The following is a 23,410-nucleotide window of genomic DNA, read 5'->3' on the forward strand; positions in this document are numbered from 1 at the left end:
CAGGCATTTGCGATGAAAACTTGCGGCGGTGTAACGTATCTACGATACGTTACGCCGCCGCAGTTCTATGTGAATCTGGCCCATAAATCCTAAGAACAATCTTAAGGACGTTTTTCCAATCCTTTTTTATTTTTTTTCACCACTTCAGACTCCACCATGAACTAGAGACCCGCTGTTTTTTTGCTTCAATTGTCTCTAACGGTTTCGCATCATTTGTGGTTTTCTTTTGGTGTTTTTTTTTTATAATCAAATTTAACCACTTCCTTACTGGGCACTTAAACACCCCTCCTGACCAGACCAATTTTCAGCTTTCAGCACTCTCACACTTTGAATGAGAGTTACTCAGTCATGCAACACTGTACCCAAATGATTTTTTTGTCCTTTTTTTCATACAAATAGAGCTTTCTTTTGGTGGTATTTGATCACCTCTGGGTTTTTTATTTTTTGCGCTATTAATGAAAAAAGACCGAAAATTTTGAAAAAAAAAAATGTTTTCTTAGTTTCTGTGATAAAATTTTGCAAATTATAAATTTTTCTTCATAAATTTTGGCCACAATTTATACTGCTACATGTCTGATAAAAAAAAAAAACAGAGTCTACAAGCTATAGTGCAAATCATAAAAAATTATCACATCTGATCACACCTGATGTACTGAAGGCCTATCTCATTTCTTGAGACCCTAACAAGCCAGGAAAGTACACATACCCCCCAAATAACCCCTTTTTGGAAAGTAGACATTCCAAGGTACTTAGTAAGAGGCATGGTGAGTTATTTGAAGTTGTAATTTTTTCACAGAATACTTTGCAAAATTTAAGATTTTTATTTTTCATTAAAATTTTTTCTCAAAATTGTCATTGTAATAGCTTATTTCTCTCACATGGCATGTGCATACCACAAATGACACCCCAAAATACATTCTGCTACTCCTGAGTAAAACGATACCCCATGTGTGAGACTTTTTCACTGCCTGGCCACATACAGAGGTCCAACATGCAGGGAGTGCCATCAGGGGTTTTAGGAGCATAAATTGCACATCTAACTAGTTGACTACCTATTACACTTTTGAAGGCCCTTGAACACCAGGACAATGGAATTACCCACAAAGTGACCCCATTTTGGTAAGCTAACACCCAAACGTATAATCTATGAGGCATAATGAGTCCTTTGAACAGTTTATTTTTTTCCAGCAGTGTTTGGAATATGTGGAAAAAAAAATGAAAACACATTTTTTTTACACAAAACTGTCCATTTATAAGATATTTCCAACACATAGCATTTAGATAGCAAAAATTACACCCCAAAATAAATTCTGCTACTCCTCCTGAGTACGATGATACCACATGTGTGAGACTTCTACATAGCCTGACCACATACAGAGATCCAACATGCAAGGAACCATGTCAGGTGTTCCAGAGACACATAGCATGCACATACCAAGAATTACATCCCAAAATATATTATGCTGAGCAAAGCGTAAAAAACAAAAGATTACCTGTGGTAATAGTAGTGCAGTTCTACACAGCAGGATAGCACTGGTCCAGGCAGCAGGCAGGGACTTGGTCAGCAACGGCATAGACTATTGTCCAGGCAGGGATACTGTCCCGTCAGTGTTAGTGCAGGTGGTCAGTTCATGCAACAGGCAGAGGCATGATGGTATAGGTCCTACAGGCAGCAGGTAGAAGTAGGGCCTCGTTCAGGACAGAATGGGGACAGGGGTAGAGGCTTCTCCCACCCAAATCTCTTTGAAGCCTCCGGGCAACCAGACCCTAATCTAGGATGAGAAAACAAAAAAAATTGTTTTCTTCATCCAGAAAAACTTTTCTGGAGCCCCTCACATATGTGAGACCCCTGTGTTGAATCCCACTAGTCCAGTAGCAGGGTACAAGATCAGTCCATGAGGCAGGCAAAAACATGGTCAAACAGTCCGAGGTCAGTTCCAGATCAGGTCAGTTCCAGATCAGGCAGAGGCATTACAGAATCGTTGGGCAGAAGAATAGTTGAAAAACAGTCCAGGGTCAATTCCAGATCAGGCAGAGGTATTACAAAATCGTTAGGCAGAATCGTGGTCGAAAAAGAAAACAGGGTCAGTTACAGGGCAGGCAGTGGCATAAGGGGTGTATAGGTGTGTGAAGGCAGGAACGGAGGATTACGTTTACCATACTAAACTAATAATTGGCTTTAAACGCCAAGAAACGCGCGTCGAGTCTATGCTCAGGGATGCCAAGATCAAGCTTGCCAAATTATGTGTTCTATTACCATATTGTTTACATCCACCAACTTTATTGGATAATCATGTCTACTGTATCTATATGTCAATTTATTGTGATTGCTTTTAATGGTCATGTCCTGGATTTTTGAATATTTTATATCAATGTTACTATGACTACATGTATTATGACTTTGTATGCATGATCTCTGTATTATTTATTATGATACACATTATATTATTAAGTTTATATTTGACTCCTTCAATTTCTTTTCGGATTGATCACTAAGCATTTTCCTTGACCACAGAGATTTCCCTTGATGGGACTGTGATAGATCTCCCACTGTTGATATCCTTAATCATCTTAATCATCTTACAAACCCGTCCATGCCCCATTTAAAGTCCCACAACCCAATTTCCTTTTGTTCTATATGACTACAGGGATGGAGGCACGGTCTAGGTTTTGGATTCCAAACAGATCACTTTCTCTTACTAATAATTTAGTTTAGTATGGTAACGTCGAAAACAGTCATTTACACTGAGTCTCGTCTGACTCCTTCACTCTCACACACCTTGCATCTTTTTTGACCTCGTCGGCCTGTTGCTGTGAGAGGGACCTTATCTGGGAAATGACGTTCGCAGAGTCGACTTAGAACATCTGATCGGATGTTTTGGGGTAGGTCGTTCGGGAATATCAGGGCAGTGGTGATTTCCTCCTGGTAGCCAAGGAAGGGTAGGGGGTTTTGGGTGGACTTACGATAAATTATATAGGAATTGTATATTGCCAATTGAAAAAAAATAAATAGCTACTTTTTTGTACCATTGGTACGTGCGTCTTGTGGCAAGGTATGGTTCCAACATTTGGTCGTTAAAATCGACCCCCCCATGAACGAATTGTAGTCCCGGATACATGTTGGCTTTTGGATGGTGGTGCCACGCCTTCTGCGGGTTTCCACAAACGAATTGTTGTGGATGGAAGACAACATGTATACGTCTCTTCTGTCCTTCCACTTCACTGCAAGAACCTCCTTGTTGCGCAGACTTGCCGATTCCCCTTTTCTAAGCTTCTTATTCACAAGGCTTTGAGGAAAGCCTTTCCTGTTCTTTCTTACCGTGCCACAAGCCGGGGTCGGCTTCCGATGAAGGTTGTGGAACAGGGGAAGAGAGGCCAAACCACTTTTCCACTTGTTCCCAAGTAGTCTGGGCAATTGGGGGGATGTAGCTGTGTGTCCTTCCCTTCGTAGACCAAGAAGGAATACAGGTACCCTGTGGCTCGTTCACAAAGTTTGTAAACCTTCACCCCATAGCGGGCTCTTTTGCTGGGAATAAACTGCTTTATTTTCAGTCGGCCACAAAATTTAATGAGGGACTCGTCTACACATATGTGTTGTTCCGGGGTATATATTTGGGGGAATAATTCAGAAAAATAATTTAATAAGGGGGGAATTTTGAAAAGCCTTTAAAAATTTGGGTGATAATCGTTTAAGTGGAGGAACCTTATGATCATGAAATATCGGGATCTGGGCATTGTTGCAGAAAAGATTGGCATATGATAAATGGGGCGTTTTGACCAAAAAGAATGCTTTTCATTTTTTGGGTTGAGTCCCATACAAAAGGTGAGGCCCAAAAAAATCCTGAACTCCTCCACTGTTAGGTCTCTCCAATGGAAGGGACGGGCATAAGACGATGTTGGATTGTTGGAAATTAATTGTTGGGCATATAAGTTGCACTGGGCCACAATGCTAGATAGCAGTTCCTCAGTTAAAAATAAATCAAAAAAATGAATTGGGGAAAAATTTTCCGTGTCCACCTGGACTCCTGGCTGGGCAGTGAAAGGGGGAATGTTGGCTTCTCCGGAATTTGGAGGAAGCCACTAGGGTATTTGTGGATGGCACGACAGTGCTGGTGGATGGCATGACGGTGGATGGCATGACGGTGCTGGTGGATGGCATGACGGTGCTGGTGGATGGCATGATGGTGCTGGTGGATGCCACTGCCTCCTCACCAGAGCACCTTTTGGCGGGCTGATTATCTTCCCCCTCTGAGCCTGTCTCGGTTCCACTGCTGTAGACTGTCTCGTAGTCTACATCCGAATCGGAATCCAAATGGGAATCGGAAGAAGAGAGCTCCCCGTTGCTCTCGTCAGCCGCGGAAATAATTGCATATTCCTGCTCGGCGGAAAAGAGACGTTTTGACATTGTTGCTGGCGACTTCACAGGTGTGTGGCACAGATGGGTACAGAGGCAGCACAGATGGGTACAGAGGCAGCACAGATGGGTACAGAGGTGGCACAGATGGGTACAGAGGTGGCACAGATGGGTACCGATGAGGTGGAATAGATGGGCACTGAGGCGGCAGATGGGCACTGATCACAGGTGGGCACTGGTGGGCACTGTGGCACAGGTGGTACTGGTGGGCACTGATGTGCACTGATGTGCACTGAGGCGGCAGGTGGGCACTGATCACAGGTGGGCACAGGTGGTACTGGTGGCACAGGTGGGCACTGATGTGCACTGAGGCGGCAGGTGGGCACTGATCACAGGTGGGCACAGGTGGTACTGGTGGGCACTGATACGCACTGATGTGCACTGATACACACTGATGATGTGCACTGATGCGGCACTGATCACAGGTGGGCAATGATCACAGGTGGTACTGGTGGCACAGGTGGGCGCTGATACGCACTGATGTGCACTGAGGCGGCAGGTGGGCACTGATCACAGGTGGAACTGGTGGCACAGGTGGGCACTGATGTGCACTGAGGCGGCACTGATCACAGGTGGGCACAGGTGGTACTGGTAGGCACTGATACACACTGATGTGCACTGAGGCGGCACTGATCACAGGTGGGCACAGGTGGTACTGGTGGCACAGGTGGGCACTGATACGCACTGATGTGCACTGAGGCGGCACTGATCACAGGTAGGCACTGATCACAGGTGGGCAAATGTGGGCACAGGTGGTACTGGTGGCACTGGCGGTACTGGTGGGCACTGATACGCACTGATGTGCACTGAGGTGGCACTGGTGGCACAGGTGGCACTGGTAGTATTGGTGGCACTGGGGACTGATTGGGGAATGATTGGGCACTGGGCAGTGATTAGTAACACTTTGTAACTTTTTTTCGACACTCACAGTATCTCTCTCTCCTCACACGCGATGTCTGTGTGAGGAGGGAGAGCCGGCAATGAGAGATGATCTCATATGTTTACATTTGAGATCATCTCTCATTGGCCGCATAGATCGTGCTGTAAATAGCAGCTGTGATTGGCTATTTACCGCGATCTGTAAATGGCTGTGTCCAAGGGACACGGCCAGCACAGAAGTTCCCCGAAGCGCACTTGGAAGCGCGGAAAGGGGCGGCCGTAAAAACACGGCGCCCCAGAGAAGTAGAACCACCCGGCCGTCGGGAAGTGGTTAAAGACCAAGTGACCTTTGTAAATCCATAGTGGCCACCTACAAACGTGTCTTTCCATACAACATTCCCAAAACCTCCACATTTATATCCCCCCCCCTCATGACTCCAGATCTTGTTATTTTGGAAGTTTTACCTTTCTCCCTGTTTATCCTCTTATTCCGTTACTCTGTTTTTCCGCATAGCTCCATGTTTTCTTGAAATCGTTCCAGTTTTTCCATTTATTTTTAAAACCTATTTTTTCCTCTACGACACTATCTTTCAGCTCCTCCATTCTATGTTTCCTCCACCGCATCTATCCATTCCCATATTTGTGGGCTTTCTACTTCCTGCCATTTTTTTGGAATCAACCTTTTGGCTGCGTTTTAATAAATGGGGGGTTAGTGACTTTTTATACCCTTTTATTGCCTCTTCTCCTCCATGAAATAGAACTCCCTGTGGGTCTTTTTCCATCTTTTTCCATCTTTTTTGATCTTAGGGCAGTCACACCACAGGTGGGCCATTGTTCCCCTTATTGGGCACCCTCGCCAACAATCTGCCGATTGTCCTTCTCTAAATTTGCTTACTTTGTCAGGTGTAGCATACCATCCTGAAATGCACTTATAATTCATCTCTGCAGTCCCCATGTCTATAGCAGAAGAGTGGGTCAAACTTATAATCCTTTCAGTAGTGTTTTTTCCCCTTTGTGCTCCCAACTTCCTTTCCCATTTTTGGATGAATGGGGGCGTCTCCAGCTCGTCCACCTTTAATAAGCCAGTTTTGAAATGGTACCTTTTGAACTTCCCGCAGTACAGAGCTGTTCCAACGGTGAAAGCTCCTCTCCTGTCCTTAAAGGCTGGGGAAGGCGCTGGACAAAGTGGCAAAGCTGGCGATACCGCCACTCATTCATAATCATTAAATCTTCTTTAGATTTTAACTCCTCGAGTGACATAATTCTCCTCCTTTTTTTATTATATCCCTTAATTGTACTTTGTCTTTTCTAATCCAATTCCCTCCCACAATTTTTTTTTCCGGTGCAAAAAAAATATTTTCTTTTAGATCTATAAGTGGTGAATTATAGTCCCTATCTATTTGTTTGTGCAACCTATCCCATATTCTCAGTGCATTCTGTGTTAATTTGTGAGTATTGGCAATTAGTGTTCTATACTGCCCCCCGCAGTTCCATATTGTACTTCCCAATTGTGGCTTGGGCTGTGCCTTTTCTATTTTGACCCATCTTTTTTCTTGCCTATCTTTGGCCCACTCCACTACTCATGATGATACTGCCGCATTATATTTTCTAATATCAGGGACGGCCAGCCCACCATGTTTCTTGTCCTGTTTTAGTACCGTGAAGGAGATTCTATGTTTTTTGTTTTTCCAGACATAATTCAGTAACAATGTGTTCAATACTCTGAGATACTGTTGTGGTAATGCTATTGGTATCATTTGGAATTTATACAGTATTTTCGGTACGAGGACCATCTTCAGGGCATTAATCCATCTCATCCATGAAATGGGTCTGTTTATTATTTTTTTGATTTCTCTTTTGATCTCATCTAGCAGAGGAATGTAGTTTATTTTATATATATTCTTTGTTGAATTTGCCAATTTTATACCCACATATTTCAGTTCTTTCTGCCAGGGAAAAAAACTCTTCCTTCAAGAGCTGTTCTTCTACTTTGTTAATATTAACGTTTAATATCTCAGTTCTAGTTACATTGATTTTAAAATTTGATATATCTCCATACTGTTTCAAGATTTTAATTGGGTTTTGTATTGTGGTCCTTGGATTTATGATATACAACAATATATCAGCAAAAGCTGGGAGTTTGTGTTCTTCTTCCTCTACTTTAACACCCTTAATATCAGGGTTATTTCGGACCATAGCAAGAAGGGACTCTAAGGACAAAACAAACAGGAGGGGGGACATGGGACACCCCTGTCTCGTCCCATCCTTCATTTCGAAAGAGGATGATAACGTACCATTGATTTTAATTCTAGCTGATGGTATAATGTTTTTATCCACCAGATCATCCTGGGATTTCCATCGATTCCAGTGTTTGCATCATGAGTCCTCAGTCTACCCTGTCAAATGCTTTCTCTGCATCTACTGACAGGAATAGACCTGGGGACCCGTTTTCTTCTATCTTCTGTAAGAGGAGTAGGGCTCTCACCCCGTTGTCCGTTCCCTCCCTTCCAGGGATGAATCCCACCTGATCCGGGTGGACCAGTGTAGTCATTACCCCTTTCATTCCCTCTGCTAGCATTTTCGCTAATAACTTTATGTCTGCGTTCAGCAGAGATATAGGCCTGTATCCGGAGCAAAGTGAACCGTCCTTCCCCTCTTTTGAGATAATCCTTAGGCCCCGTACACACGACCGTATCTGTCCTCTGGGATTTATCCGCGGATCAGTTCCAGCAGACAAATCCGGTCATGTGTACGGCCTAGCGGACATTTTTCGGCGGACATTTGTCCAGCCGACCGTTTTCAAGCGGATAAAAATTTCTTGGCATGCTAAAATCTATCCGCTGGAAACCTTTCCGTCTGACTTATCCGGTCGTCTGTACAGACTCACCGGATAAGTCCGACCGATCCCCATCCCTCGCATGCGTCGAAGTGATTCGACGCATGCGTGGAAGTATTTACCTTCCAGGGTCACGCACGTCGCCGCGTCATCGTCGCGGCAAAGGCGCGGCCACCTCACCGCGTATGTTTTCCGCGGGGATTTTCTGCCCATCAGATCAAAATCTGGAGCAGAAATGTCCGATGGAAACGGTCCGGCGGACCGTTTTCATGGGATATCCGCTCGTGTGTACAGGGCCTTATAGTAGCTGCTAGAGCTTCCCTGCTCATTTCATATTCGGATCCCAGCCTATTCATGTATTGACACAGTCTCGGGATCAGAATATTAAAAAAAAAAACAGGTAATTTTGCAAACAGGTACTTTTTCTTCTTTTGCTGATGGGTTTGCACTAATGGGCACTGATGGGCACGGGTAGGCGGCACTGATGAGCATGTTAATTTCCGTGATCAGCCCCAGGGGGCACGCAGGAGGCGCAAGAATAGGACGACATACATATGCGCCCAGGGGCAATTGAAGCCTGTGTTAGTCTTTCAGCTATAGCGTGGGCGGCAAGTGGTTAATGGACTTTCTGTTATGTGCAGATATTTTTGTACATGCAACTCCCTCATAGGGCCCCTTCTATTTTTATTTTTTAAGCAAGACCTCCAAGGTCACAACATATGTGAATGAATGTATAGCCAAGTTAATGATGTGTTTTAGAATTATCTCTGTGCCCTTGTAAATAAGCTAGATTTGTACATAGCCAATTACTTACACTGGCCCAATGCAGACTGCAGAAGCATGTCCTGATCCAAACTTTGCAACTGAAGATCTCTAGATCAGGGGCATGGAGACAAGTGCTAATCACAGCATTACCCAACATTTACTGCACTGGAAACGTCTCGAAACCATTATTTTACCTTAGAATTGCAAATATAAGTATTAAATTCTATTTTTAACGCTGACCGGATTATACAATTTTTGCTGTTTCACAGGTCAATGGTAAAGATCTATCACGAATTTCGCAGGAGCAGACACTTGAGACACTACGCACCACTAAAGACCCTCTCCTGATCCAAGTTCTAAGACGCAGTCCACGTATGAAGGGAGTCCTGTCAGCCTCCTCCAATGACCTTCAATATGTGGATAGTGGAACACAGACTGATATCACCTTTGACCAGATCATGACAATGGGCAAAGCACGACCCCCCAGTCCTGCCATGGTTGTTCTTGAACCGTATGTACTCTCAGAGCTGTGAGTAGACTCTACAAATTGATATTCATTTTTAAAAGAGAATTGGTTTGTGGTACAGGGCCAGCTTTAAACTTAACTCATTTGGTAAGTCAACCCAAATATCCCAGAATTCTGATTTTCTAAAAGATGAAAATCTTCACTCAAAAATGCAGTTGCAATTACTTTGCTCCAAGATTACAGTATGCAGATAAAATAAAAATAAATATGCAGGAATTTGCTTGTCACATGACTGGATAATTTAAGCAGTTTGACCCAAAAGGCTTCACTGCTGGTTTACCTTACCCGGGATGACAATGGCAGCACCCGAGAGCCAATTGAAAAATCAGCTCGGGTGCAGATACCGCTGGATTCGTGGACAAGCAAGTGTCCTAATATTAAAAGTCAGCAGCAACCAGAAACAGTTTGTCTTTTAAGCATATTTTGCAACAGATCATCATCAGATCTTTTCTTATTTTATTTTGAATTCGCTCATGTAATCTTTTCATTTTAAACATTAAGCATAACTAAAATATAATACATAATATAATAATGATAAATATAGTAACTATAGGATGTAATAAATTCCAGCTGCAGAAGTAATTTAAGGCACAGATTCTCGTAGGGAGCGCGTATTTGTGTGCGGGCGGAGCGTAACTTTGACAGGCAAGTGCAGTATTCACAAAGCACTTGCTCCTTAAGTTGCGGCGGCGTAGCATAAATTGGCCGGCGTAAGCCCGCCTATTTCAAATGTGGAAGATGTGGGCGTGTTTTATGTAAATTTATTGTGACCCCATGTAAATGACGCTTTTATCGAACGGCGCATGCGCGTGCATACTCAGTATCGCGTTGAATTTTCAAATTAAATTGCACCCGCTCAATGCCTAGTCGACGTGAACGTAACTTACGTCCAGCCCCATTCACGGACGACTTACGCAAACAACGTAAAACGTGAAAATTCAACGCTGTTCCGACGTCCATACCTAACATTGGTACGCCTCATCTACGCCTCATAGAGCAGGGGTAACTATACGCCGAAAAAAAGCCTTATGCAAACGACGTTAAAAAATGCGCTGGCCGCACGTACGTTTGAGAATCGGCGTATCTAGCTCATTACCATATTCAACATGTAAATCGACGGGAGCGCCACCTAGCGGCCAGTGTAAATATGCAACTTAGATACGACGGCGTAAGAGACTTGCGCCGGTCGGATCGAATACAAGTCTATGCGTAACTGATTCTAAGAATCAGGTGCATAGATACGACGCCTCAAACTCAGAGTTACGACGGCGTATCTGGAGATACGCCGGCGTAACTCGTACGAAAATCTGGGCCTAAGTTTCTCTTTCGTCCATGAAAGGACACAGCTTCCTTAAGTCTTGACATTTGGGTTATGTTCCGTCTATTAGGAGAGGACTAGGCAGACATGTTAGATACTTAAAAACATGTAACTATACCAAAGCTGAACAGCCCCACCCAGGGGGCGGTCCCTCTTGTCATAACGCCTCACCCTGCACTCAGCAGCTCAGTTTTTTTCTGCCTAGTGTAGGAGAAGGACCTGGCTCCCTAAGGGCCTGGAGAAGTTTTTTTTTGTTTTTAAAGATATATTTTTATTAGGTTTAAGACAAACCAACAAACAGAAAAACATACAAAAAAAAACCGCCAGACAACCTGGTCATAAACGTTAGACAATACACTCATAGAAAAATAAACTGACATCAGTGCAAAATATAAAGTAGGCACAGTGGTAAAAGCATCAGGTATAATACCTGGATATAGCAAAAGCGGAGGTCCAGACATTAGAGATCCGTGAGGCATCTGGAGAAGTTTTTACTTTTATTTTTTGTTTTTACTATTGGATCCTGAGATCTACTATCAACTGCCGGCTGGGTGACAGGCTGGATAGAATAGATCCTTGTAGTCTCCCCAGTCCAGCCATTGGGCGTAAGTAGACCCTAGCTACGCGCTGGGTCGGCCACGACATACCCCGTTTGCTCCAGGTGTGGCCGGTGAGCTATATGCTCCGGGGGCCCACATATGACTGGGATACTGCTGTCCAGTCACAGTGGGCCGTGGCCGACAGCCACTGCGTACTGCTCGGTTTGGGTCTATCAGGAACGTGTCCAGCAGCCCTCGCAGGGACGTGTAAGTACAGTTCCTCCTGTCTTGGCAGGATAAAAAAAGCTGGGCTTTCCTGGGGTGGTCGATAGGGGGTCTTTAGTCCTCCCTTTCCTCTCTCCCCGTCAATCCCTCCTCCCCAGGCTAGACTGGGTCTGCTTTGTATTTCACCGGGGGGTCCCTGGGGGGGCTCCGGTTCCTGTCTGGGGGCTACGCGGGTGCCTGGGTCCGCTCTGATGTAGGTGGTCTGCCTTTTTGGGGGTCCCTGTTTGTGTGCCCAGTGTTTGGTCCTTAATTTTTTACCTCAGAATCGTTCAGCGCCATTCTGGAAGCGCTGGCGCCATTTTCTTGTGGCCGCGATGTTTCCTATTGCTAATACAGTGGCGGACATTTTCTTGTAGCCACGTTTTTTTAATGGCCTATACCGTGGTCGGCCATTTTCTTGTAGCCTGCACTGTTTTCCTGAGGTAACCGGCAGCCATCTTCTTGGGGTTTTTCCCACATGGTTTGGCCTCTAGCGCTTTCTTATCACTAATGAACGGCGCGAACAGCAGATCACATCAGACACATGCTGAGCAGGTGTTAGAGCGGACGGCAGCGCTGAGCAGTGCCTGGTTCAGTGTACTGAGTCCTCTGGGAATACCCCTCGGTCTGTGCAGCTAGGAGGGTGGGCATTTTGTGTACCTTGACCTAGTCCCTAATTGGCTGTCAGGTGTGTGGGTCAGCATAGCGTATTGAAGATTCTCTTACTTTTCAATGTATATGGATAAGGGGCGAGTGCTATCTACTGCTAACCATCTGATCAGCCCACCTTGTCTTGTTGCTGCTTATTTAAATGTGGACTGTTTTTTATTTTGTGTAACTTTTCATTTTTTCTCCCTTTGTTTAGATACTTATCCTTTCTCAGTTGTTATTTATTATCAATCTATCCTGTACGTGATATCTGTTATGTCTATTTTGAATGTCAGTATATGTATTTGGTCTGTCTATCGCTTAGGCGCAGTTCTTGAACTGTAATTGGCGCTTTACAAATAATAAAATCAAATCAGGTCAGCGCAGGAGAAGGCGCTTGTTGGAGCACTTATCACTGCAGTGCGGGAGACCCTCAAGCTGGAGGATGCAGCTGAGGCATCTACTAAGGTGTTTCCTTATGTATCTTATTTTGATAAGTTTATAGACAAGGAATGGGAATGACTGCAGCAGGCCTTTTTGGTCCCAAAACGCATGGCGGCCTGTTACCCTTTTAAAGAGAGCCTTCTGAATAAATGGGCATCTCCTCCGGTGGTCGACCCCCCGGTATCAATGTTGAACAAGTTCACCACAATTCCAGTAGAGGGGGCCCCTGCTTTTAAGGACCCTACAAATAGGAGGTCCGAAGCAGTGACCCGGTCCATGTTCACCATGCTGGGGTCAGCCTTGCGACCAGTATTGGCTGCAGCCCTGGTGTTAGACTCGTACTGAATGAGCTAAATTGCTGCACAGTGAGTTGGAGAAGCAACAGGCTTCCCCGGTCTGTGTGGAACTGGCCAACCAGTTAGTGCATGGCCTTAAGTATGTCGATGCAGCCCTGGATACAGCTCCCTTACTTTCCAGAGCATCAGTATCTACTGTGGTACTACGTCGCCTGATTTGGCTTAAGTGTTGGTCCATCGACCAGACTTCCAAGAAAGCTCTGACTGATTTGCCTTTCGAGGGTGAGAGGCTATTTGGAGCCTCGCTGGATGACATTATTAAGAATGCCACTGGGGGTAAGAGCACGCTGCTCCCACAATCCAGACAGGGTAAGGAGCCAGGCCATAGGCCAGGGCCCTCCTTTTCCGGTCAGAAGCGTCCCTAGGTTCGCAAGCCAAACAAGCCTGCGAACAAATCTGTGTATGCATGAAGGTTTGCCCCCGTCTGACTCTTGGGTGGACCTCCCTGCTTTCCGACGAGTGGGTTTGCGAAGTGGTTTCATCAGGGTACAAGATAGTTTCTTTCTTGTCCACCAAACGGATGTTTTTTCCCCTCAAACCTTCATCTTCTTCCGGCTCGACTGGGCGCCCTATTGGGGGCGGTACAGGACCTGCTGAGACGTGGGGTAATAGTGCCAGTACCACTGCCGGAAAGGTTTTAGGGATTCTACTCCAATTTGTTTGTAGTCCCAAAGAAGGACGGGGTTCGTCCAATCCTGGACCTCAAGGCCCTCAACTCCTTTGTAAAATTACGAAGGTTCAGGATGGAATTGGTTCACTCTGTGGTCGATGCACTCCATCCGGGGGATTTTCTGGCATCCTTGGACATCAAGGACGCATACTTGCATGTCCCCATATATGTCCGACATTAAAGATTCCTGCATTTTGCAGTTGGGGTTGACCATTATGAATTTGTGGCTCTCCCTTTTGGCCTGGCATCGGCACCAAGGGTTTTCACCAAGGAGCTCGCCCCGATTCTGGCCTTGCTGAGACAGTGAGGAATCGTTATCGTGGGCTATATGGATGACCTCCTTCTGAGCGCAGCCTTTAGAGTCCGAATTAGAGGAGGATGTGGCGATTGCCAGTCAGACCCTTCAAGAATTTGGTTGGGTACTGAACCTCCAGAAGTCGGTGTTGGTGCCGACTCAGTGATTAGAGTACCTGGGCTTGATTCTGGACACCTCAGAGGCGAGAGTTTTTCTCCCGTTGAAAAAATTGCAGACTCTTCAGAGGGCGGTGAAGCTGTTGGCATCCCGCAGGTGGTCGTCGCTGCGCTTTTGTATGCGAGTCCTGGGTCTCATGGTAGCCTCCTTCGAGGCAGTACCGTATGCTCAATTCCACACTCGAGCCTTGCAGAAGGAGATCCTGTCCAAGTGGGACAAGTCTCCGTGGTCCCTGTATTGTCAAATCCGGGTGAGCCAACTAGTCAGGACTTCCTCGTTTCATGGCTGAAATCTCCGGCCCTTCAGTCCGGAAAGTCGTTTCTTCCATGTCACTGGACGGTGATCACGACGGACACCAGCCTGACTGGTTGGGGGGGAATTTGGGATGTTCAGTTGACACAGGGACGCTGGACACAGGAAGAATCCCGCCTGCCGATCAATGTACTGGAACTTTGGGTGATCAGGCAGTGCCTCTCCACATGGTCACAGAGGCTACAAGCGCATCCAGTCAGGATCCAGTTGGACAACGCCACAGCGGTGGCATCTGTCAACCTTCAAGGAGGAACAAGAAGCTTGGAGGACGCTCACATCCTGCGATGGGCATAGCGGAGCAATCCCAGGTCTATCGCCCGTATACATCCCGGGCGTAGAAAACTGGCAGGCGGACTACCTAAGTCACCAAATGCTGGACCACGGACAATGGTCGTTGCATACACTCTGCTTTTCACCTGAATGATTACATTGTGCTTCCATCCTTGTGTCCTCGGCCATCGCATCACAAGGAGGTTGTGTTACATTCCTTAGACGTGGTACGTGCTCTTCGGGTGTATCTGTCTGCCACGGCTCAATTTCAGAGGTCCGACTCACTGTTTGTGATTGGTCTGAAGAAAGGCCTGCCGGGCTCGTCGGCCTCCATTTCTCTGTTGAATTGGACAGATTGTGATTCAGGCTTATGCCCTTAAAGGGAGGGTGCCTCTCTTCCCTGTCACGGCACATTCGACCAGGGCAATTGGTGCCCTCTGGGCTTTTCCCACTTTAGACGTCTGTCTCACAGGTGTGTAAGGTGGCGACCTGGTCGTCCGTTCACACTTTCACTAAGTTTTACAAGGTGGACGTGCATGCATCTGTGGCTGCTTGCTTCGGACGCAAGGTTTTGCAGATGGCTGTTTAAGGTTGCAACTCCTCCATTGAGGAGCTCTGTTTGGGGTGAAGTTTGGTTGATTGCTGTCCCCACCCCCGTTTTTTGACACTGCTTGGGGACGTCCCAAATGTCAAGATTTGTTTTCAAAAAAGTTTTATTGAAGAATAAATCAGTGTAACACCGATAGGCACAGATAATATAAATCCACATTAGGTGTGAACTGCAATTGCAATACATACATGTTTGACATAACACATGAACACAAAATAAGTCCAAAAGCCGTACATAGACCAACCCAGGGCCCTGGGAGGAAAACAAGTATAACTGAGTGGTAAGGAAGCTTATCTTAGCAATCTGTATAGCCTATGCGGTAAAAAAAAAAACAAAGAGAAGAAAAAAAATACACTTTAAAGAAAAAAAAATAAGAAAGGAAAACCAAGGCATGAATAACCTTATCCAAACAAAAAATATCAAGGTCAGTTAATCCTGCAATCTATATAGAAACCATGGGTTCCATTTAGCGTCATAAACAGGGATCGAATCGTGCAAAGTGTGAAATATTTTTTCAGATAGCATCATCTGGTCTAACCGAGTAATAATGGAAGGGAAGGGGACCAATTGTTTTTTCCAGTGAAGGGCAATAGCCCAGAGAACTGCGACACATATAGAGTGAATCAGCCTCACCAAATGTTTAGGGGAGCCATTGATGCTCTGGAAAAACAAGCAGTGCTTAAATGTCAAAGTAATATGCTCCCCCGCCAGCTTATCAACCATCTCCCGAGCAGCCGTCCAAGTGGGCAGCAGCTTCTCACAGTCCCAAAATATGTGAAAAAAGGAGCCTTGCTGAGGGCAGCCTCTAAAGCAAGTCGGGGAAGCCTGAGGAAAGATCTTGCTAAGCCGGAGTGGAAACAGCAGTTTCTCTAACCGTCAGTGATTTAGTACATTTACACATGTTTCGCCACCCTCCAACCCAGTCCAGAGCATCCTCATCTAGACTAAGTTCCCGTTGCCAATCATTTCTGTATTTCACTAGAGCCACTTCAGATACTGACTCCAAATACCGGTAGACTATTGAAATAAGGCCTTTCTGTCTAGGGGCAGAATAACATATATCTTCAAAAAGAGAGCTCATGCTGGCGGATTGGAGGGGATAACGCAGCTGGAAAAAGTGTCTTATCTGCAGGAAGTGGTAAAACTCCCTAGTGGGCAAAGGGTAGAGTGACTGTAGATGTGAAAAGGTGACAAACTTAGAGTCTGACAGAAATTTATCCAGCTGCGTCAGGCCACAATCTCTCCATATGTCAAAAGAATCGGGGTGGTTAAAAGCCAGGGGGAATCTAGGATCACCAAGAAATGAAGCGCCCCGAGGGGCATCCGAGACCAGCTTAAACTTCACCCTATAGTCCAACCAGAGTCTCAAACTATCCTCAACTACACTATTCTTCAGTTGCAGACCGGGGCACGATCCACCAGAGGACCACAGCAGGCCCGGGAGGAAGAAAGGGGAAATGGACTCCCCTTCAAACCTGACCCAAGGGACTCTGGAGTTAGCAATGTTCCACTGAGCCTGCTGTGTAAACCGACTAGACAGATAGTATAGCCAAATCTGCGGGACACCCAGACCCCCCCTGGACGTTGGACGGTACAATATATCCCTGGAGAATCTCGGGGTCTACCTTGCCAAATAAACTTATTTAGGTGTGATTGGAAATCCAAGAGAAGGGACTTGGAGAGTCTAACTGGGAGGGAACGAAACAAGTAAAGGAGTTTGGGGAGGATCGTCATCTTCAGGGCCATAATCCTACCAAGGAAGGAAATGTGAAGGGGAGCCCAAAGTCTTAGGAGTCCCTTAAGCTTAGCAAACATCTTGGGGTAATTGGCGTGAAAGAGTTTGCGGTAATCGCCGGTCAAGGCAATGCCCAAATACGAAAGGGAGTCAACCACCCAAGAGAACGAAAATACTTGTTTAAGGTTAACTATCTCGTCTGGGGAAAAGCCAATTGGCAAAGCCACCGATTTCGAGACACTGATCGAAAGACCGGATATCCCCGCAAAGGCTGATAAAGTGGACAATAGGGGGGGCAGGGCAAGTAAGGGGTCCGTGACAAACATTAAAACGTCGTCTGCATACATGCAGAATTTATAATTAGAGGTACCTTTAGTATACCCGCGTATATCTGGATTGTTTAAAATGGCAATAGCTAGGGGTTCGAGGGCCAGCGCAAAAATAAGGGGGGAAAGTGGACAACCTTGCCTCGTCCCCCTACCTAGGGAAAAGAACTCTGAGCTGCAGCCCGGGATACGGATACGAGTTTTGGGGTTCTGGTATAGTGCCTGAAAAGCGTGAAAAAATTCACCCTGGAAACCCATACGGGTCAGAAGCGTGGACAGATAGTTCCAAGAGACACTATCGAAGGCCTTGTGTATATCAAGGCCCAATAAAAAGAGTTTGCGTGAAAATAAATTGGCATCCTGAATGATGTTAGTTGCTAGACGTATGTTGTCAGTGATAAGCCTATGGGGGGATAAAACCCGATTGATAGGGGGAGATAAGGGATGAGATCACTCCCGCTAGCCTATCTGCCATGATTCTGGAAAAAAATTTAAGGTCATTATTAATGACCGATATAGGTCTATAGTTTTGAGGGAGAGCATGGTTTTTATTGGGCTTAGGGATCAGGGACATGTTGGCGAGCAACATTTCTTCTGGGAAGCTACCGCCTTGTAAAACTAAATTAAACAATTGGACTAGCCTAGAGGAAAGGGGTTCGGCAAATTTCTTATAATATACTGACGAGAACCCGTCAGGGCCCGGGGCAGAACCCGTCTTCAGTGATTTAATAACTCCTAGGACCTCTGCAGAAGTAATAGGGACATTCAGTTTATCACATTGTGAGGAGGAAAGGGAAGGGATAGGAAGAGCTTGAAACCAGGGGTCATCCCGCGCCAAAGACTCTGAGGGCCTAGCTGCTAGTAGAGAGGAGTAAAATTGAGTGAACTCCCTCAGCACCTCCTGTGGGTGAGAGGAGGTTCGACCAGGGCCAACATCTAGCTTATAAACATGTGGAGGGCGTGTTAACTGATTCAGCTTCCTCGCAAACATGGACGAGGCCGTGTTACTATGAAGCAGGAACCACGCCCTCGACCATCTCAGAGCTTTTTCAACCTTATCTGAAAGCAAGGTGTCTAGCTCCAGACGTTTCTGTTCAATGGCTAGCCTGGTTGAATCCAAATGCAGAGAGTCAGTCTTCTTATAAAGGAGATCCAACTCAGCTGAGAGTGATAAAATTCTCTGTCTATTTTGTTTATTACGGGCAGAGGCAATTCCTATAAGTTTTCCCCGGATAACTGCCTTATGGGCAGCCCAGACTGTGGCAAAAGGGGTATCTGGGATAGCATTAAGTGTGAAATATTCAGTAACACATGTCAAGATTTAAGGAAGCTGTGTCCATCCATGGACGAAAGAGAAAATAGGATTTTTGTACTCACCGTAAAATCCTTTTCTCTAAAGTCCATGGACGAACACAGCACCCACCCCTCCTTTTTAAGTTTGTACTGCTTCTGAACGAACTGAGCTGCTGAGTGCAGGGTGAGGGACCGCCCCCCTGGGCAGGGCTGTTCAGCTTTGATATCATTAAGGATCTAACATGTCTAGTCCTCTCCTAATAGACAGAACATAACCCAAATGTCAAGATTTAAGAAAGCTGTGTCCATCCATGGACTTCAGTGAAAAGGATTTTACGGTGAGTACAAAAATCCTATTTCTCTTTTGTCCATGGACGGACACAGCTTCCTTATAATCTTGACTGTAGGGTTATGTTCCGTCTATCAGGAGAGAGGACTAGACAGACATGTTAATGGTTAAAACATGTAATCTTTAGCAAAGCTGAGAAGCCCTGCCTATAGAGAAGGACCTGGCTCCCTTTGGGCCCATGGTCCTACAGAATTTTTTTTTATCTTTTTTGATCCTGAGATCTTCTATCAACTGCCAGCTGGGTGACAGGCTGGATAATATGGATCCTGGTAATCTCCCCAGTCAGGCCATCGAGCGTGAGCAGGCCTTGGTCACGCGCTGGGTCGGCCACGACATACCCCGTTTTGCTCCAGGGGTGGCCGGTGAGCTAACGCTCTGGGGCTCGCATATGACCAGGCTACTGCTGTCTGAGTGACAGCGAGCCGTGGCCGACAGCTACGCCATACTGATCGGAAGTGGGTCTGTCAGGAATGCGCCAGCAGTCCTCGCAGGGACGGGTAAGTACTTTTCCTTCTGTCTGACAGGATGGATCAGCTGGGCTTTCCTAGGGAGGGTCGATTAGGGGGTCTTTTGTCCTCCCTTTCCTCTCCCTCCATTCCTTCCTTCCCATGCATGGGCCTGCTGTCACTGACCGTGGGTACTGGGGGTCTTTTCAGGGTCCTGGCAGGGGGCTGCAGGGGTGTCTGAGTCCACGCTCTGTGTGGGGCTTCCGCTCGGGGTCCACTATTATCTGCCTTCTCGTCCGCCTCCTTTTTTCCCCCCCTCTGCGCCATTTTCTTGTAGCCGCACTGCTTTTATGTAAAAACGGCTGGCGGACATTTTCTTGTAGCCGCACTGTGATGCAGATTTCCACAGCGGGCGGCCATTTTCTTGGAGCTTGCGCTCCTTTTTACTGGGTCGGCCGCCGGCCATCTTTTTGTGTAGGTCTTGGCCTCTAGTGCTGGAATGACTTCCTGAATGGTGCAAGCAGTGCTGATTACCTCAGAGACACCCGGACACGCACACTGTGTTTTGAGAGAGCAGGACGCGGTGCTGAGCAGTTTCTTGTCAGGGCGGTGAGTCCCCTAGTCAGTGGCAGCATACTATTGTGCTATAGTCCCTGAGACTGTCACAGAGCAGCATGGCGTCAGAAGCTGGCGTTTCTTTCCCAGACATTCCGGTGGTAGCAACCGGTGCCCCTGCACCTGTGGTTCCTGTGGACGCTTTGTCGGCGGTCCTGGAATGATTTGTTGCCAGGGTGGAAGCGGTGTGTGGGCGCAAGGGGGGTAAAAACGCCCCTCCCCCCACCTTCTTCTGGGGATAGCTCTGACTCAGACCCAGGCCTGCCTGTGCCCCAGGGCCCCGGTTCTGAGGTATCAGAAGATGCGGACCGGGACCATTCGGACATTGAGGGTGACTCCACGTCCGGGTCAGCACAGGACAAGGCACTCGTTGGAACTCTTATCGCAGTGCGCGATACTCTTAAACTGAAGGATACAACGGGAAAATCTGCAAACTGACCCGAACTGCTAAGGTGTTTCCTTATGTAACTTATTTTGATAAGTTTATAGACAAGGAATGGGAGCGACCGCAGAGGACCTTTTTGGTCCCTAAACGCATGGCGGTGCGTTACCCTTTTGAGAGCTTGCTGAAAAAATGGGCATCTCCCACGGTCGTGGACCCCCCGGTGTCTGGGTTAAACAAAATAACCACGATTCCCGTAGAGGGGACCCCTGCTTTTAAGGACCCTGCTGATAGGAGGTCTGAGGTCCTTGTTCACCATGCTGGGGTCGGCATTGCGGCCCATCTTGGCCATGGCACTAGTGTTGCTGACTTTGACAGAGTGGGCAAAGTTATTGCAGTGGGAATTGGAGGAGCATCATGCTCCCCTGGGCTGCATGGAACTAGCTGACCAGTTTGTGCATGGCCTCAAATATGTCTGCAATGCAGCCCCGGATGCAGCTCCCTTGATCTCCAGAGCCTCGGTATCGTTCCTTGGTCGTTTTGCAATGCCTGATTTGGGAAAAATGCTGGTCCATGGACCAGACTTCCAAGAAGGCCCTGGCGGATTTTCCCTTCCGGGGAGGGAGGCTATTTGGAGCCTCTCTGGATGACATCATTAAGGATGTCACAGGAAGTAAGAGCATGCTCCTCCCTCAGTAATTTTCCACGCAGAAGCAGTATTTTTGTCAATCAGGGCCCCCAGGTAGGCGTTCCCAGACCAACAAGGGACCAGCTGGTGGACAAAAGTTTCCCTGGGTTCGCAGGCCAAACAAGCCTGCAAAAAAATCTGCTACTGCATGAAGATTTGCCCCCACCCAACCTCCAGGTGATGGGTCGTCTTCGCAAGTTTACAGCTCGGTGGACCTCCCTGCTTTCCCACCAGTGGGTTTGCGAAGTGGTCTCCTCAGGTTACAAGATAGTTTCTCTCTTGTCCACCAAACAGATTTTTTTCCCTCAAACCTTCCTCTTCTTCCGGCTCGTCAGGACGCCCTAAGAGGGGCGGTACAGGACTTGCTGAAGTGCGGGGTAATAGGCTACAGGGGCGATCAAGGATGCGTACTTGCATGTCCCCGTTTTCGTCAGGCACCAGATGTTCCTGCGCTTTGCAGTGGGAGAAGATCACTATCAATTTGTGGCTCTCCCCTTTGGCTTGGCGTCTGCGCCAAGAGTTTTCACCAAGGTGCTTGCCCCGATTCTGGCTTTGCTGAGACAGCGAGAAATTGCCATCGTGGGCTACTTGGAGGATCTGCTTCTGAGAGCTGCTTCAAGCACAGAATTAGAGGAGGATGTGGCGATTGCCAGTCAGATCCTCCAGGAATTTGGCTGGCTTGAGAGAAGTGGGTAAACGCTCAAAGAGAACCAGGTAATCTGATTCCTGTGGTCCGAGCCAAGGGTGCAGGCAGTGCAATCAAAATGCAGGTTAGGATGAAGGAAAAAAGCTGGGACAGCCGCACTCCAAAAAAACTCCTCCTTTAATTAAAAATCACAAAATACATGCCACAGCAAAAAACAGCACAACAAAAGAAAAGCTGACGTTTCGCACTATGCCTTAGTGCTTCTTCATAGCTAGTGTGTAAACAGTAAAATGAGTGAATATATACCTTACAACCCAATGAGTGGGAGGGGGCTCTGGAAACAATTAAGTTAAACAGGGTCCCCTCTGAAGTTTGGGTGTGTCTCGACAGACAATCAGAGAGTGTCTCATGTGGACCATGTCTCATTCAAATTCATAGTGAATAGTGAACATTGGATAAAATGATGTGTTGACCCAATAGAGAAGTGGGGTGCAGAAAAATGTGAAAGAGAGTGTAGGAGTATGTGTAAGTGTGAAGAAATATATTTGAGTGTAAGAGAAGTGAATTAAAGTGGACAGGAAATGGAATGATATGTGTAAAACATGTATAACTTGTATAAGTAACAAATAAAATGAAATTAAGAAAACAAAAAATATGATATGAATTGAAGTGCGATAAAGTAAAGTGAAATTAATTAAAAAAGAAGAAAGAAAAACAAATAAAAAGTGAAATGGGGAAAAAAGGGGGGGAAAAAAAATGGGAAAAAAATAGGGGTGAATATGACGGTGAACCATATAAAGGACGATGCATAAACCATAAAATAATATGGTGTAATGTAGTGAACAAAAAATGCCTAAAGATTAAGCATAGTGTAAAGGTGCACCTTAATTCTAATGGTCTTATTTGTTTTATAGTATATTAACTTGTGTTTTTTATTATTTTTATGATTATTATTATATTATTTTTGTTTTTTGTATTTTTGTTGCCTGTATGTGTTTGTGTACTTACTCATTATTGAAATAATAACTGAGACACCGGGCATCTATCTGGACTGGTTAAACATTCATTGTAAGCTGAACCATTAATACAAAGACAAAAACAAAAGCAAAAAGATGTGAACATGTGTGGCCGTTTATAGAAGAGTTCTAAAATATCCTAAAAATCAGTAAATGAGTAAACATGCAGAGTAGTATGGAATGATAGTAAAAAAGAGGCACTTGAAATGTCGGGAAGTGTCAATGTGGCTATATGAGGCTAATGCCAACATGTGAACCTCAATCTAAATAGAGAAACTCTCTAGAGAATGATAGCGATCAGGGTATGGGCATGGAGTGTGTGTCAGGTTGCATAGCGGAATCGATATATTGGTATTACAATATTTTAATACTTTAATGTTAGACTGGAAAAGGAAAAGTAAAACCAAAAGGAAACCAAAAGGTTAGTGAAGGGTTAATGAAAAACTCCCTAGGCAGTAGGTAAACATGTGTTGACATCGAAAATACGCTATCTGATTCTCTGTCTTGACACATCCAATTACAGAAAAAGCCACATTTGAGGCCACCACATCTCGCCGACAACAAAGACATCGCCATACATGTCGCGATGAC

At 46.0% G+C, this 23,410-nt stretch overlaps 1 protein-coding gene across 2 annotated transcripts in view; it reads left to right on the forward strand.

Moving 5' to 3' along the window:
* Positions 1-23,410, forward strand: part of PDZD4 (PDZ domain containing 4) — a 353,070-nt gene that overhangs the window by 146,129 nt on the left and 183,531 nt on the right. The window contains exon 2 of one of the 2 annotated variants that reach the window (XM_040324887.1): positions 9,164-9,423. The exons of the other annotated variant lie outside the window; for it this stretch is intronic. Within the exon in view, the coding sequence (XP_040180821.1) occupies positions 9,164-9,423 (260 nt within the window). The remainder of the gene's footprint in view (positions 1-9,163; positions 9,424-23,410) is intronic. 2 annotated transcript variants of the gene reach the window in all.

Source organism: Rana temporaria, chromosome 9, assembly GCF_905171775.1.
Source record: "Rana temporaria chromosome 9, aRanTem1.1, whole genome shotgun sequence".
In the NCBI taxonomy this organism is placed as follows: Eukaryota; Metazoa; Chordata; class Amphibia; order Anura; family Ranidae; genus Rana; species Rana temporaria.